The sequence below is a fragment of the Podarcis filfolensis genome (assembly GCF_964270895.1).
Source record: "Podarcis filfolensis genome assembly, chromosome: 7".
Taxonomy (NCBI): domain Eukaryota; kingdom Metazoa; phylum Chordata; class Lepidosauria; order Squamata; family Lacertidae; genus Podarcis; species Podarcis filfolensis.
The window spans coordinates 46,904,774-46,918,922 of NC_139603.1; the positions used below are offsets into that span (position 1 = coordinate 46,904,774).

Here is a 14,149-nt window from a genome sequence, read left to right on the forward strand (position 1 = left end):
AAAAAACCAAAATATGTTTAAAATACAAATTTTAGTGGAGAAGAAGTTTATCAAGGTCAGAAATTCATGGTGGGGGAATTATTGGTGGTCATATATATATTTCACTATCAAGTTTATATCATCTTGGGTCTAGAATTCATAATCTTTGAGAGAACACCCTGAGGATAAGCTCTGTCAGCTACTTACCTGCAAATCTTGTTTCTGTCTAGTATTACTACAGCATAAAAGACATCAGTGTTGGTGGACAGTGTGTTTGTAATGGACATGCAGATATTTGTGATGCCGAAAGGGACATAAATTCATACAGGTAAGGATGCAACAGTACGACCAAAACCATTGTGCTTTCAAAATGGTTGCTTTGTGGCTGTACAATGATGGCATCGTTTTCAGGTTTTACTTCTATAACTTCAGAATTTGTTTAAGGGATCTTTAGCACTTTACTGTTTCTAAGGTGGAAATTAATCCCAGTGCCAGGAAATGGGTTATTAGGAGATCCCGGTTCCCTCAGAGAGCTACAGTTCTCAGAGTTCCTTGAGAAGAGTGATTGAACCACTCTGGAAATTATAGCTCCCTTAGCCCTTAACAAACTACATTTCCCAGGATTCTTTGGCAACGACTGTTAAAGTGTTGTAACAGTGCTTTAAACGTATGGTAATGTATTTTTTTGTGCTATTTTACATTGTTCGTCATCTTGAGATGTCTTCATATAAGTTGATTTGGAAATTTAATAATAATAATAATAATAATAATAATAATAATAATAATAATACTTCAACCCCATGGCTGTTATAAAGGATTCAAGTTTAATTTTAAGAGACTGCTGGTACATTCTGTGAGTTAGGTTTGTGCACACATCACGTTAGAGTGTGCAAAATACAAAAAAATAGAGAATCATTGATGGGGGGGGGGAATCAAATGACAATTACTTATATATCCAGGTACCGATGTGAATGTCAGCACAACACTTGTGGAGAAACCTGTAATCATTGCTGCCCTGGATATAGCCAGAAACAATGGCAACCTGCAACAACCAGCAGTACAAATGCTTGTGAACGTAAGTTTAGCGTCTAAATGTGATTATTTGGTGGGGAGGGAAAGGTGCTTTGAATATACATAATATAATTTCCCTCTGTATTATTGCCTCACATGTTGAAAGAATTCAGTCCAGCCATTTAAAGAAGTGCCCTTTCAGACCAAGGCAGATTATTATCTGTCTCCACCCCTGTGGACCAACTTTGACAGGCGGGCAAGATAGCCAACCTGTCAATCACCTTATGCCATTCTGACATCAAATGACTGGCAAGTGAATTGTCTCATCCACTTGCCGAAGTCCCTTTCACAACATTTCCCAAGTGCTTGACAGCCAGCTGGGAACCACATCACAAGCTAAGGACTGGCAAAGCTGCTTTCTGGATGCAAATTGGAACATGTTTTGCAACTGAGTTGGAGAGCCACATTAGGAGCACTCAACTGTGGACACGTGCCATGGATGTGGCATAGAACAAAAGACTGACGAAAATCAATGTACAAACATTTCAGGCCAATCGGCCTATATTGTGAAGCTTGAAAGTGACAAACATTGCAAAAACTTTTGAATGAAACTAGGCATGTCAGACCAAACAATACCTGAATCCCACATGAGTAATATGGAAGAAAAATCTATTTTATGCAACAGATAGGCTGTGAATAAGTAAATAATATGACATCATCCTATATTGTTAAGAGCTCCAGTGCAACCATGCAGGTTTGATATTTCCAGGTCATGCTTGGATGCTGAAGTGATTGACTCCCTGCCCTTCTTCTGCTCTGACTTGGAACAATGTCAAGGCCAGATATCTGGCAAAAAATTGGTTGAGATAGTCCTTGCTTCTTCAGAAGCAATTTTGGCCCCATTTGTGTGCTTGGAAAGTATTGCTAAAAAATGCCCTGTGAATTTGCAGCTTTTTCAGTCTTACAATGCCCTCTGTATGTCCCCCAGAATGACAGTTCTCAGTCTGAACAGTGCTGGACTGAACAGACTGTGACGACCTTGCTGCATCTGATGGAAAAACTCATTTCATGACATATGGAAATTAGAGGTGCTTTTTTTCTTCTCTGTGTTCCATTGCTCATTTGCCTGATGGTTGTAATGAAACTTATCATCTCTCTCAGCCTGCAACTGCCATGGACATGCCATGGACTGCTATTATGATCCTGAAGTTGAGCAACGTGGAGAGAGCTTAAATCTTTATGAACAGTATCAAGGTGGAGGGGTCTGCATCAACTGTCAGGTAAAACTCCCCTTATTAAAGTGTTTATTTCATTCCTCTCTGTCTTGAAACCATGTAATACATTTTCTTATCCTATCCATCACAATCTTTTCTACAAATGTTCCAAAACAGGAGATAGCCCAAATCACTGGTTGCTTGATATGTAAACTTCAGTAATGAAAGATTGACCGTGCAATTCTAAACATGTTTCCGCAGAAGTCCCACTGAGTTAATTGGGGCTCATTACCACGTAAATGAGTATGAGATAGTCATATAAGGCTGCAATCCAATGTCCACTCACCTGGGAACTAGCCTCATTGAATTGAGTGGGACTTACTTCTCTCTGTGTGTGTGTGTGTGTGTGTGTGTGTGTGTGATTGTGTTGTGAACTTTGTTTTTTAAGCTTCTGAATAGGCACAGCCAACAGCAATTTAAAAAATGGGAACAAGACTTTTGAGATGAATAAGATGAAGTACCTTGTGCTTGGAACACAACTTAAAGGAAAAGTGTTGTACCAAGTATAGGATACTTCATCTTATTCATCCCAAAACCTCTGATTGAAATAATACATGCTTGAAATAATACATGCATATGTTTTTTAAAGAGACCGTGAGTAATGAAGGTGAAATGATGCAAGAGAGATATTTTGAGACATTTCTCCAGACTATTTGCAGGATGACTTTTGCCATTTAAATCAGATACTTTGGACACTGTTTATCAGTGGAAAAACACATCAAATCAGTGCTGGTCATCCCTCATCCACATGTTTAGGATGCTGATTGGAGGATCATCACAGGCAGCACAGCTGCTCTGTTGCTAATGTAGTCTTGGTGATCCCTAGGAGGCCAAAAAGCCTGTTGGGAAACTACAAATGTATTCCATCAGTCAATGCAGTCATACTAGTTCTGATCACTTAAGGGGGGGGAGCAGGCCATTGCTTGGGTAGCTGAAGAAGTCAAGCCATGTTCAGAACTGGGCGGGCAGTGCCGAACTGATGCAGAACCCATTCTTCCCTAGCAACTGCTTCAGAGGACAGCTAGCCTTCCACTTGAGACCTGGGGTCATAGGAAACATCCAGTGCAACCATCATGCTAAATCTGAAAGCAGTATTTGTTTCACATGTAGCTGGATGTAAATCAAAGAAAAAATATTTTTTAAGGGAAAGAGGGAAACTCTTTGTTTCCAGTTTGACATTTCTGTGTCGTTTCCTCTTTGCACTTTTGCCCATGAAAGAATATGTTAGCTAAGCATCTTTTCTGAACATCATCAAAGCAAGGAAAATGACTGGTATCTTTAAAAAAAACCACACTGTCTGTTGCGACTGATGTTGATTGTCCATAATTTGATTTTGTGGAAATTAAGCTGCATGAAATTGCTTAGCCATGAAATCTAATTATAATTTTTCCATCCTAAAAAAGGCATAGGTATTGGGCTTACCCTTTTGCAATTTGTATCATAGAAACACAATTATAAAGTTTTGCATAAATGACCAACCAAAGAAAACTGGGACATGGGGTACAGAGTCTGTTTCTTTGCAAAATAATTATATTATGCATGCTTTGTTCTCTGTGTCAGGCAATGAGTTACTGTTACACAGATGCTATTCCCTTGCTGTAGATCTAATCTTTCATGATCACAAAGTTTTAAATAACTCTGCTATCCAAATAAGTTGGTGTTACATTTTCCATTTTTAAAAAACACATTTCATCCAATTGCATTTGAAATGAACTGTGTGTGTGTGTGTTGCAACATATGGAAATCAGATAACTTTGTTACTGGCTTTCCCTTCTGATGTAAATTAAAGGAGAGCCAAAGTGAATGTTCTCTTATGCAGGCCTACCTCGGTCTACAAACAGCCCTGTTAATGAACTATTCGGTGAACAAACTCTGCAAAACTGGAAGTAGGTGTTCCGGTTAGTGAACTTTGCCACGGAAGCCGAACGGTGGAAGGGCACCAGCGGCAGGAGGCCTCAGTAGGGAAAGTGAGCCTCGGTTTAAGAATGCTTTGGTTTAACAATGGACTTCCAGAACGAATTAAGTTTGTAAACTGAGGTACCACTGTATTTAACAAAAGTCATTTAATGGTCAAGTCAGCCATGAAGTCAGTCTTCCATATAAGATGGCATTAATTTCACTAGATGTTGATCATATAGGGCATTTGTCAATACAGTGGTACCTCAGAAGTCAAACAGAATCCATTCCGGAAGTCTGTGCGACTTCCAAAACGTTTGGGAACCAAGGCGCGGCTTCCTGCAGCCAATTGGACGCCGTGGAAGTTGCGTCAGATATTTGGGTTCCAAAGAATGTTCAGAAACTGGAACGATCACTTCCAGTTTTCGATCGTTCATGAGCCAAAACATTCAACTCCCAAGGCGTTTGAAAACCAAGGTACGACTGTACATGCCAGGTTGAGTCATAGAAGCTGTCAAGTTGGAGGGAGGAGTCCAAGAGAAGGGGGTTAAGTTGGGAGTTAGACTAGGAGTTTGAGTCAGGAAGTCAAACGAGGGAATAAGCCAAGAGACAGCCTGAGTGGGCCTAGCTACTTCAGGTTCTACTTCAGGGTCATCGCTTAGGTAACTGTACCCAGAGCTGTGGGTTCTAACTCCTTAGCTTCTGACAACATGCAAAAGAACCGCCCCCCAAGAAACCCAGAATGCACTGCATTTCTACCACATTAGCATACTTGGCCATAGTAACATGTTTTCAAACATCCACATTCAGTTCTTTCCTTGCTTAGCTGTTCTTTTTCTCGTGTCACCTTTTTTCCTTATTTTATCCTGCATAGCACAACACAGCCGGTGTAAATTGTGAGAAATGCTTGAAGGGCTTCTACCGTCCTTATGGTGTTCCAGTGACAGCAACATATGGATGTATACGTATGTTCTTTCCCTCTTGCTTTTCCCCCTAATGATTTCCACCCAGAGGCAGTGCATCCCATTTTGATGCTTGAGGCAAAGCTGGAATATGCTGCCCCGCTGGAATCCTGCCTCCCCGCAAGTCTCTCTTCCCTGGTGCTGCATGGTGGCACCTGTGAAGTGCAAGCAGTGGCACTGGCTACCAGTGAAATCATGCTGAAATCTTGTGAGATGTCGCTGGAAACTGGTGTTGCCGGCAGTGGTGATTTTCTTCTGTCAGCGGGGGCCCTGGCAGCGGGGGCAGGCTGCTTTCACTGTTTGAGGTGGCTGCCTCACCCCACCTCATGGGGAGGATGACCTTGTTTCCACTCGACCTTTCAATTTCATAGGAAAATGGGAAGTTGATGCCAATATATTTTAGAATGTGAAGTCAGTATATTTCTACTGCCCTAGAGTTTCTCTGATTCTAAGCGTAGTTCACTCTGCAAGAACAGCTTCTCCCTGCCATGCAAACCGTAAAGGTACAGGAACCTTTTTTTTTTTTTTTTTTGCTGTATGTGCTTGAGAAATGCTCAGATAGATTTTGCCCATGTCATGTTATTGTGCTTTTGGTGTGAGATCAAAAGAGGTAATACTGATTCTCACAGCACTTTAAAGATGGAAAGGATTATTGCAACAGCGCTATCTAAACCAGGAAGTAGCCCAAGTGCAGTGGACATTCCTTTAATTTTAATAGGAAGTAAATAAATTCAAGCTGAAGAAAGATTTGGGACTGATATTGTTTTATATACAGCCTGCAGCTGTAACCCAGAACATTCTGATGGCTGTGAGGAAGGATCTGGTCGCTGTTACTGCAAGTTCAATTATCAGGGTGAGACCTGTGACCGGTGCGCTGAAGGATACCATAGCTTCCCCTTCTGCTATGGTGAGTATCCATATATCAACACACAGCTCTGCATTTTTGTCCTGTCTCATTAAATATCCCCCCTACACATGCATTTGTTCCCATCATATTTCCCCAAAAGTCACCAGTAAGTAAAAGTTATACTGCAAAAAAAGACAAGGATATAAATATTCTGGTTTTTGCAATGAAGCATGGATGAAAGCAGCCGTCATAAATGTGAGATAAAGCTGAATTCTACTAACATAACATGTGGTTATATATCTCTGTGACTGGTTGGCTCATGGGTTGGGAAGCAGACATCTGCAACTTCTATTTTTAAACATGTTTTCTCTGGCTGAGTGTTTCTGCCCCTCCCCAACCCCGTTTTCTTTGTTTCCATTCCAATACTGCGTAATATTTCAGTTGTGTTTCAGGCTACCGTTACTTATAGAACACAGCCCTTAGAAAATAATGAGATGATGATGATAATGATGATGTGCGATTAACCCCAAGGTCACAGGGCAGCGTACAACAATTTAAAACACATTAAAAACAGTTGAAAACAATTTACAATCAGAAAAATAGGATGGGTCCTAAAAATATACCTCTTAGTCTAGTGTCAAAGGTCATGGTATATAGAATTCTCTTTCTAAAGCTGCAAGATGTCTACATACCTAAACATGACGGGGGTGGGGGGGTGGATGGTTTGCAGAAAAATGCAGAAAATAGCTAGAGGAAAGGAAGCAGGTGGCCATTGAAGCATTCCAAAGGTCTACCAGCACAAGGGAAATCCCTTTTAAATGCATCATTTCACTCAGTTCTCTGTAACAGAGGAAGGTGTGGAGGAAGGATGAAGGACAGGGTGGATTGGGGTGAAATAAAGAGTGGAGAAGAAGAGAACTGGGTGAAGAAGAGCAAGGGGTTGATTGCAAGAGAAGGTGATCCAGGGAGAGATGTGGGCAAAAGAGGGTGTCATGAGTCCCTTAGGGGTATCATGGAGAGAGTGGTCAGACATGGAGGAAGAGTTGGAGGAGCTTGAAGAATGGGCACTAGAAGACCTTAGGGAGGGTCCCTATGATCATCATTAATTCTGGGGTACAAAATGTATCTGAACTTCAAGGAGGGACACAGCATCTTGGGGGACACTGGGGAGGGCCCAAGTAGATGGATGGAGGAGCCTTCTACTCTTCTCCCTCAAGAGATGCCTAGTCCTTTGGTGGTTCGTCCTGTCACTCAAGACTCCACCCCCTTCTGGGGAGGTGGCTAGAAGAAGAAGAAGAGTTTGGATTTGATACCCCGCCTTTCACTCCCCTTCAGGAGTCTCAAAGCGGCTAACATTCTCCTTTCCCTTCCTCCCCCACAACAAACACTCTGTGAGGTGAGTGGGGCTGAGAGACTTCAGAGAAGTGTGACTAGCCCAAGGTCACCCAGCAGCTGCATGTGGAGGAGCGGAGACGCGAACCCGGTTCACCAGATTACGGGTCTACCGCTCTTAACCACTACACCACACTGGCTAGCAGTAAGTCTGATGCCATGTTAGCTGTGTCTCTGCCTCTGTCACCTTGGAACAAGGCCAGCCCACCTCAAGTAGTGCCTGCTTGCTTGCCAAGTCTCAGGACTCCAGCTGCTGCTTGCCACTAAGGGCATGTTGCTTGTTGCATCAATGCCTTAGCTGGCACATAGCCCTATATTTAACCTCCCATGTACCTGCAGATTCCTGTGACCTGTAATACGCCTCATGCATTGATCTAATCTGAAAATGAAAGCCTTTGGCAGAACCAGTTGTGAGCTCAAGTTCTTCTTCAGATGGGGAGGGCCAGGACAGGGCATTGATCTGAGCAAGGGTAGGGGAAGTAAGCCAGAGGGATGTTTTGAGTGAGGGAAGGGGAAGAAGAAGATTTGGGTAAGACAGAACATAAGGCCAAGGGAGGTACTGGAGGGGGGGAGAAGAGAGGTAAAGATGATGTGTCAGGAGGGGGATTTGGGAGAAGGAAGAATGACAAAGAATGTTGACAAGTGAGGAGCCCGAGTTAGTCAAAAGAAAAAAGGAAGGTAAGAAGCAAAAGATTTTGTTTTCAGCCATTGCCCCACCTTCCTAATCCCAACAAGTCTATGCAGCTCCATGCATGTAATATCTGGGAAGGGCTGTAGCTCAATGACAGAGTTATCTGCTTTACATGCAGAAGGTCCCAGGTGCAGTTGTTGGCATCTTCAGATAGGACTGGGAATGTCTCCTATCTGTCACCCTGGAGAGATGCTGGAGAGTGTAGACATTTGTGAACTATGGACCAGTGGTCTGGTTCTGAGTAAGGCAGCTTCCTATATTACATTAGAGGAAGGGGTGAGACACAGTGAGATACTCTCTGCCAGCTATGATGCACCAACTCACATCCCCCACCCCATGTCTCAAGTAATTGTCACGATTCATTTTATTATTGTTGTATTAAATTTGTATACCGCCCTTCACCCAAAGGTCACCGGGTGATCCACAACACAAAATTCATAATAAGAACAAGGACAAGGACAAAATAAACCCATAACCACCACCCCAAACACATGTAAAAGGTCATAGAATGTTAATCAGCCAAAGGCCTGGTTGAAGAGGAAAGTTTTCCCCGGCACCTAAAGATCATAATGAAGGTGTCAGCTGAATGTCACTGGGGAGAGCATTCCACAAATGGGGAGCTACTGTGGAAAAGGCCCACTCTCACGTTTCCCTTCTCCAGACCTCTTGTGGAAGAGGCCCACGAAGAAGGGCTTTATGATGATCACAGGGTCTGGGTCATTTCATATGGGCACAGGTGGTCCTTGAGATAATGCCATCCTGAGCCATTGTATCATATTTATGAAATTATAAGTAATTGTTTTAAACTGTGAAGCACATTGAGTGCTTCGCATAGAAGAGCGATGTATAAATGTAGTAAGTAAGTAAAATGTACTAGGTATTTTCTGAAAGTTGTCTTCTTTTCCTCCCCTCTTGAAAGGAAATCCTGTTTATCCTGTTACTCCAAGTCCAGAAGACCCTTCAGCTGGTCATATAGCTGGCAAGTGATCTTTTTCTGTTGTGTTTGCATTTTTATAATTTAATGACCCGGTATCCATCATAGGCACAATCCCCATAAATATAGTTAATCTGAGGGTCGGTTTACTCAAGTAGCATATGACTTTTTCTTTCTGAGGCTGGTTTGTATGTGGATATTCATAAAATTGTTAGTATGAATGTGCTTCGTCTTTGGATTAAAACATGTGAGTGCCTTCCTCCTTTGGTTAGTGTCCTTTTCCTCTCTTACTGCCATCTCATTTTCTCCTTCTCTTAATGCCACCCACTTTTCTCCTTTGTTTTTGCCTCATTCTTCTTTTCCATGCCGCACACTGCCCAGAGAGGGACTGATTACTCTGTCTGTCCTCTGGCAGCTTGCTTGACTTCTGTGCTGGGATGAGAGAAAGAGGCTTCAATGCCTCAATCTTATGCATACTTACTCAGGAGTATAATCCCAAGTAAGTATGCATAGGATTGAGGCCTTGAGCTCAGTGGGGCCTTGTCACTTAAACCCAGTGGGGCTTACTTTGAGTAGAAAGGCATGTGTTTAAAGGATTCCTCCAAAGACTCCTAGTTTATAAGGGTGTTGAGGGTTGTTAGAGGATCCCACAGAGAGCTACAATTCCCAGCACCTTTAACAAGCTCCAGTCCCCGGATTTCATTTGACACGGCTGTCAAAATGGTATAGTAAAGGTAAAGGGACCCCTGACCATTAGGTCCAGTCGTGGCCGACTCTGGGGTTGCAGCGCTCATCTTGCTTTATTGGCCAAGGGAGTCATGTGACCAGCATGACTAAGCTGCTTCTGGTGAACCAGAGCAGCGCACGGAAACGCCGTTTACCTTCCCGCTGGAGTGGTACCTATTTATCTACTTGCACTTTGACGTGTTTTCGAACTGCTAGGTTGGCAGGAGCAGGGACCGAGCAACTGGAGCTCACCCCGTCGTGGGGATTCGAACCGCCAACCTTCTCATTGGCAAGTCCTAGGCTCTGTGGTTTAACCCATAGCGTCACCCGCGTCCCTCAAAATGGTATAAGAGTGCTTTAAATGTATGGTGTGGACATACATGTGAATCACAATGATTCACTTCATTCTCCGTTGAGAGAAGGAACCCATGTTTTGCATGCAAAAAGTTCCAGGTTCAATCCCTGACATTTCCATTAAAAAAAAGAGTCAGGTAGCAGGGTGATGTGAAAGATCTCTGCCTGAGATGCTGGAGAGCCACTACCAATTAGAATAAACAACACTGTGCATAGCTTCTTACATTTGAACAACGCCAACATTTGGAACTGTACGTGCTTGTTTTAAAAGCTTAATAAATACTACTTTTTTAAAAAGAAGAGAAAGATAGGTTTAATATGTGTGTGTATGTCCACCTACAAAGGAAGTTGACTTCTGCTGGTCAAGAATTCATCCATCACAAGACCTGTCTGTTTCTTAGCACTGAAAATCTTTTACTTAGAGCTTCCTGGCTTCCTCAGTTCCTGCAGCTGGAATTCAGCAAGGCAGGGCTTATCCTTTAATAACGTTCTTTAGCAACTAATAGATTTGCTACATTTGACGGTTTCCTTTGCTTGTCCTGTTAATTCCACGGCGTCATTCTGTCTTTCTGCATTAGGAGGCTGCAAGCCAGGATTTTTTGGGCCACGTTGTCAACGTAAGTTCTACGATTCTGCTGGTGGATGCCAAAATCAAATGCAATGCAATTTTAATTCCTGCCCCCCCCCCATCCAAATACGTTTGAATTTCAAGACTATTAACTTTTAAAAAATGTCCCTAGCTTGCCAGTGCCATGGCTCAGGTGCATTAGGTGATCGTGAATGTGACAGACGAACAGGACAGTGCCGATGCCGTGAAGGATTTCAGGGAATTGCCTGTGATAGCTGTGCTGTAGGCTATTTCCATTACCCTTTCTGTCAAAGTAAGTAATCATGGTTTTGGTTTAATTTTTTACTGTATTTGTTAGCCACCTTGGGAACTTATTAGATCACAGATAGGGGACCTGTGGTCCCCCCAATATTGCCCATAATCTCTGATCCTTGGCCATGCTGCCTGGGGATGATGGGAGTTGGAGTCTAACAACCTCGGGATGGCCACATGTTCATTATATCTGTCTTAAAAAAATCAAACAATGAAGAAAAAAATAAATATCACTTCCAACAGGCTTGGGGAAGGAGCATGTTGACCTAGCTATGGAACTTGTGAGCGCTCAGTGCAGTTCAAGTTAATTGGATTTCCACAGTGGCATAAATAATTAGCTTTCTTTAGAATCAACTTTTTTATGACCTGCATGTCAAACTGTGAACTAGCAAATGATGGGACAGGGGATAATTTTCACTATAATCCTGGAGGTAATTTACCGGTAGCTTCTGACGTGTGTGAAGTGTGTCTCTTCTATCAGAATCACTTCTGAAAGTGCCTTGTCTTCCCTTGGCAGTGTGTGAGTGCAATTTAGCTGGCACCCTCCCTGAAATATGTGACTTCCTTGGAAGATGCCTTTGCCGTGTTGGCGTAGATGGCTTTCAGTGCAACGCCTGCCAGCCTGGATACTATTCTTTCCCCTTCTGTCAAGGTAAAATAAACAAATAAATAAATCTAAATGCATTGATCTGGTCAGGGGGACATCAAACTTGAAAATGCATACAGTCGTGTGTTCCTTTTGGATTGCTGATTTAAATTTGTTGAAAGAGATGAAGGCTGTCCCAGTGTTCTATAAAATGACATGTTGGCTGGGGGGTGGGGGGAAAGAGAGATGGGAAAACCCTCTAGGCTGCATCCTTATGTTTTGAGAATTGGGAGGGAAGCATATTGAGATATTAGAAACAGCCTTACACTGAGTAAGGCAGTGGGTCCTTTAGGCTGCAATCCTATCCACACCCACTGAATCAATGGGGCTTACTCAATGGGGCTTACTTTTGAATAGAGTTGTATAGGATTGCAGTGTTAGGTGCTATCCACTCTCATTGGCAGGCAGTCTCCAGGGTCTCAGTCAAGGTTTCCCCCAGCATGTCAGCTAAGATCCTGTAACTAAAGAGGCTAGGAGTTGCACCTGGAACTGCAAAGCATGTGTTGTGCCACTGTACTGTAAGGTTAAGGACCCCTGGATGGTAAAGTCCAGTCAAAGGTGGAGCCGGCGTTTGTCCACAGACAATGTTCTGGGTCATGTGGCCAGCATGACTAAACTGCTTCTGGTGCAATGGAACACCGTGATGGAAACCAGAGCTCATGGAAACACCGTTTACCTTCCCACTGTAGCGGTACCTATTTATCTACTTGCACTGGCGTGCTTTTAAACTGCTAGGTTGGCAGGAGCTGGGACAGAGCAATGGGAGCTCAACCCGTTGTGGGGATTTGAACTGCCAACCACCTGACCCGCAAACCCAAGAGGCTCAGTGGTTTAGACCACAGTGCCACCCGCATCCCACTAAGCAATTACTGTACTATAATTCCTCCCCATACATTATGTGTTGCGGTGTCAAGAGGCAATGTGTCACATGACTACGTGACAGTTTCTTCTTATCACATGACCCAGTAATTGGAAAGTGATGGAAAATAAAGGCAAAATAAAATATAAACAGCACTGTGTTCACAGGAGTGCAGAATGCTTGCCCCTTCCTGAATGTGACACTGGAAAATATTATGAACTTTGAAAAAGTTTTCCACTTATTGCAAAATGCTGGATTGAGACGACACAGCAAAAGAGTTTGATATTGCTGGACCAGGAAGACATACAAATGATTTAATGAATACCATAACTTATATCCTTCAGTTGGCATGGAAGAATGTTTCATTGGAAATGAGTCAGTTCATAGCTTTGTTAAGAAAATGTACCTCAAATTGGCTTGGTTGACATGTTGAGCTTAAAAAAGTTGACATGAGGCCCAGGTGAGAGGGGCTCACAAAAGGCAGCCAAAGAAAGGAAAACATCTTATGAAAGCTAAATAGATCAGAAGGGAAATGTTAAAATCCCAAAATATAAGAGTTGAGATTTATGTGGGAGACATTAAATCCATAGCCATTAAAATTGATGAAAAACTCTCCATTATATTGATTTAAGTGGAGCCATTTTTATTTGAAAATGCTCAGAAAACTGATTTGACAGTGCAAGAGCCCTTACTAAAGCACCTGAAGTACTGGGGAGTGGGGGCGGGGAATGTTTTCTGTTACATGGAACTAATCAGTGATCCCATTTGCACATAATGTTAAGAAAACCTGCAATAAGAAGATCGTGACCACTTCTTCTACTTTTGCTCCTGCACACATTGCTGTGTGCTAAGCTATAGTTTGGTTTACCACTTTGTCAAAACCCTGGCCCACGGTTTAGCTTACACCATAAAAAACGAAAGGTTTGTTCTATGGTTTATTCGGGGGCTAGAAAATCACAAGACCAGGTTTGGACAGCAACACAACAGCAATTGGGACTGGAGGGCCCATGATCTTCTCACTGGGAACTTTCATATTTACTTCTTTACGCCAACCCATGGCTGGGCTTAGCCTTATGCCTGAATTAGGCCAGTATGTGATTTTGAGGGCACCCTTTTTTGCAGCAAAAGCCTCCAGCTAAGTAATTATCCATGAGCACCTAATGAGGCTTAGAGCATCAGAATTCACCATACAGTCTAATAACAGCCCAGATAATTTGTCACAGTCATGTTCAAGATGGAGCTGAGAAATCTGAACTAAATTCCATATTGAAGCCAAATTCAATAATGATTCTGATATATTTAAAAGGGTATTAGGTTACAATGTATCTTAAGAGGCATCTACTTTGCATTCCTGCCCTCCCTCTGGGCATCTTCTCACAGCTGGAGGTGCATAAAGAACTTTTTAAAAAGTGAAGTAGCAACAGTAGTTTGTTAAATCTCATAATGTACCACAAGCCAATGCGTATGCATAATAAATGCATTACTTTTGGCTCTAAGCAGCCATTAATCTGTCAGTTTGCTTTTGCAGAGTTTAGACTGATCAGCATTTTTCAAATGCTCACGGAACGTCAGATGGTTATGCTAATAGCTGACATTGCAAAAAATTAAGGCATATTTAGTAATCGGCTGCTGGGCTCAGGGAATTAGTACTATAAGGGTATCGTCTAGCAATACCACAAACACTTAACTAAGGATAGC

General features: G+C 42.5%; 1 protein-coding gene across 2 annotated transcripts in view; it reads left to right on the forward strand.

The window, feature by feature from the left end:
- Window positions 1-14,149, forward strand: part of LAMA3 (laminin subunit alpha 3) — a 125,842-nt gene that overhangs the window by 21,633 nt on the left and 90,060 nt on the right. Inside the window, exons 6-14 of one of the 2 annotated variants that reach the window (XM_083623626.1) lie at window positions 210-307; window positions 939-1,054; window positions 2,152-2,270; window positions 5,035-5,125; window positions 5,898-6,029; window positions 8,972-9,031; window positions 10,645-10,683; window positions 10,807-10,947; window positions 11,464-11,598. In XM_083623626.1, the coding sequence (XP_083479752.1) occupies window positions 210-307; window positions 939-1,054; window positions 2,152-2,270; window positions 5,035-5,125; window positions 5,898-6,029; window positions 8,972-9,031; window positions 10,645-10,683; window positions 10,807-10,947; window positions 11,464-11,598 (931 nt within the window). The remainder of the gene's footprint in view (window positions 1-209; window positions 308-938; window positions 1,055-2,151; window positions 2,271-5,034; window positions 5,126-5,897; window positions 6,030-8,971; window positions 9,032-10,644; window positions 10,684-10,806; window positions 10,948-11,463; window positions 11,599-14,149) is intronic. The other variant, XM_083623627.1, reaches the window with a different exon arrangement.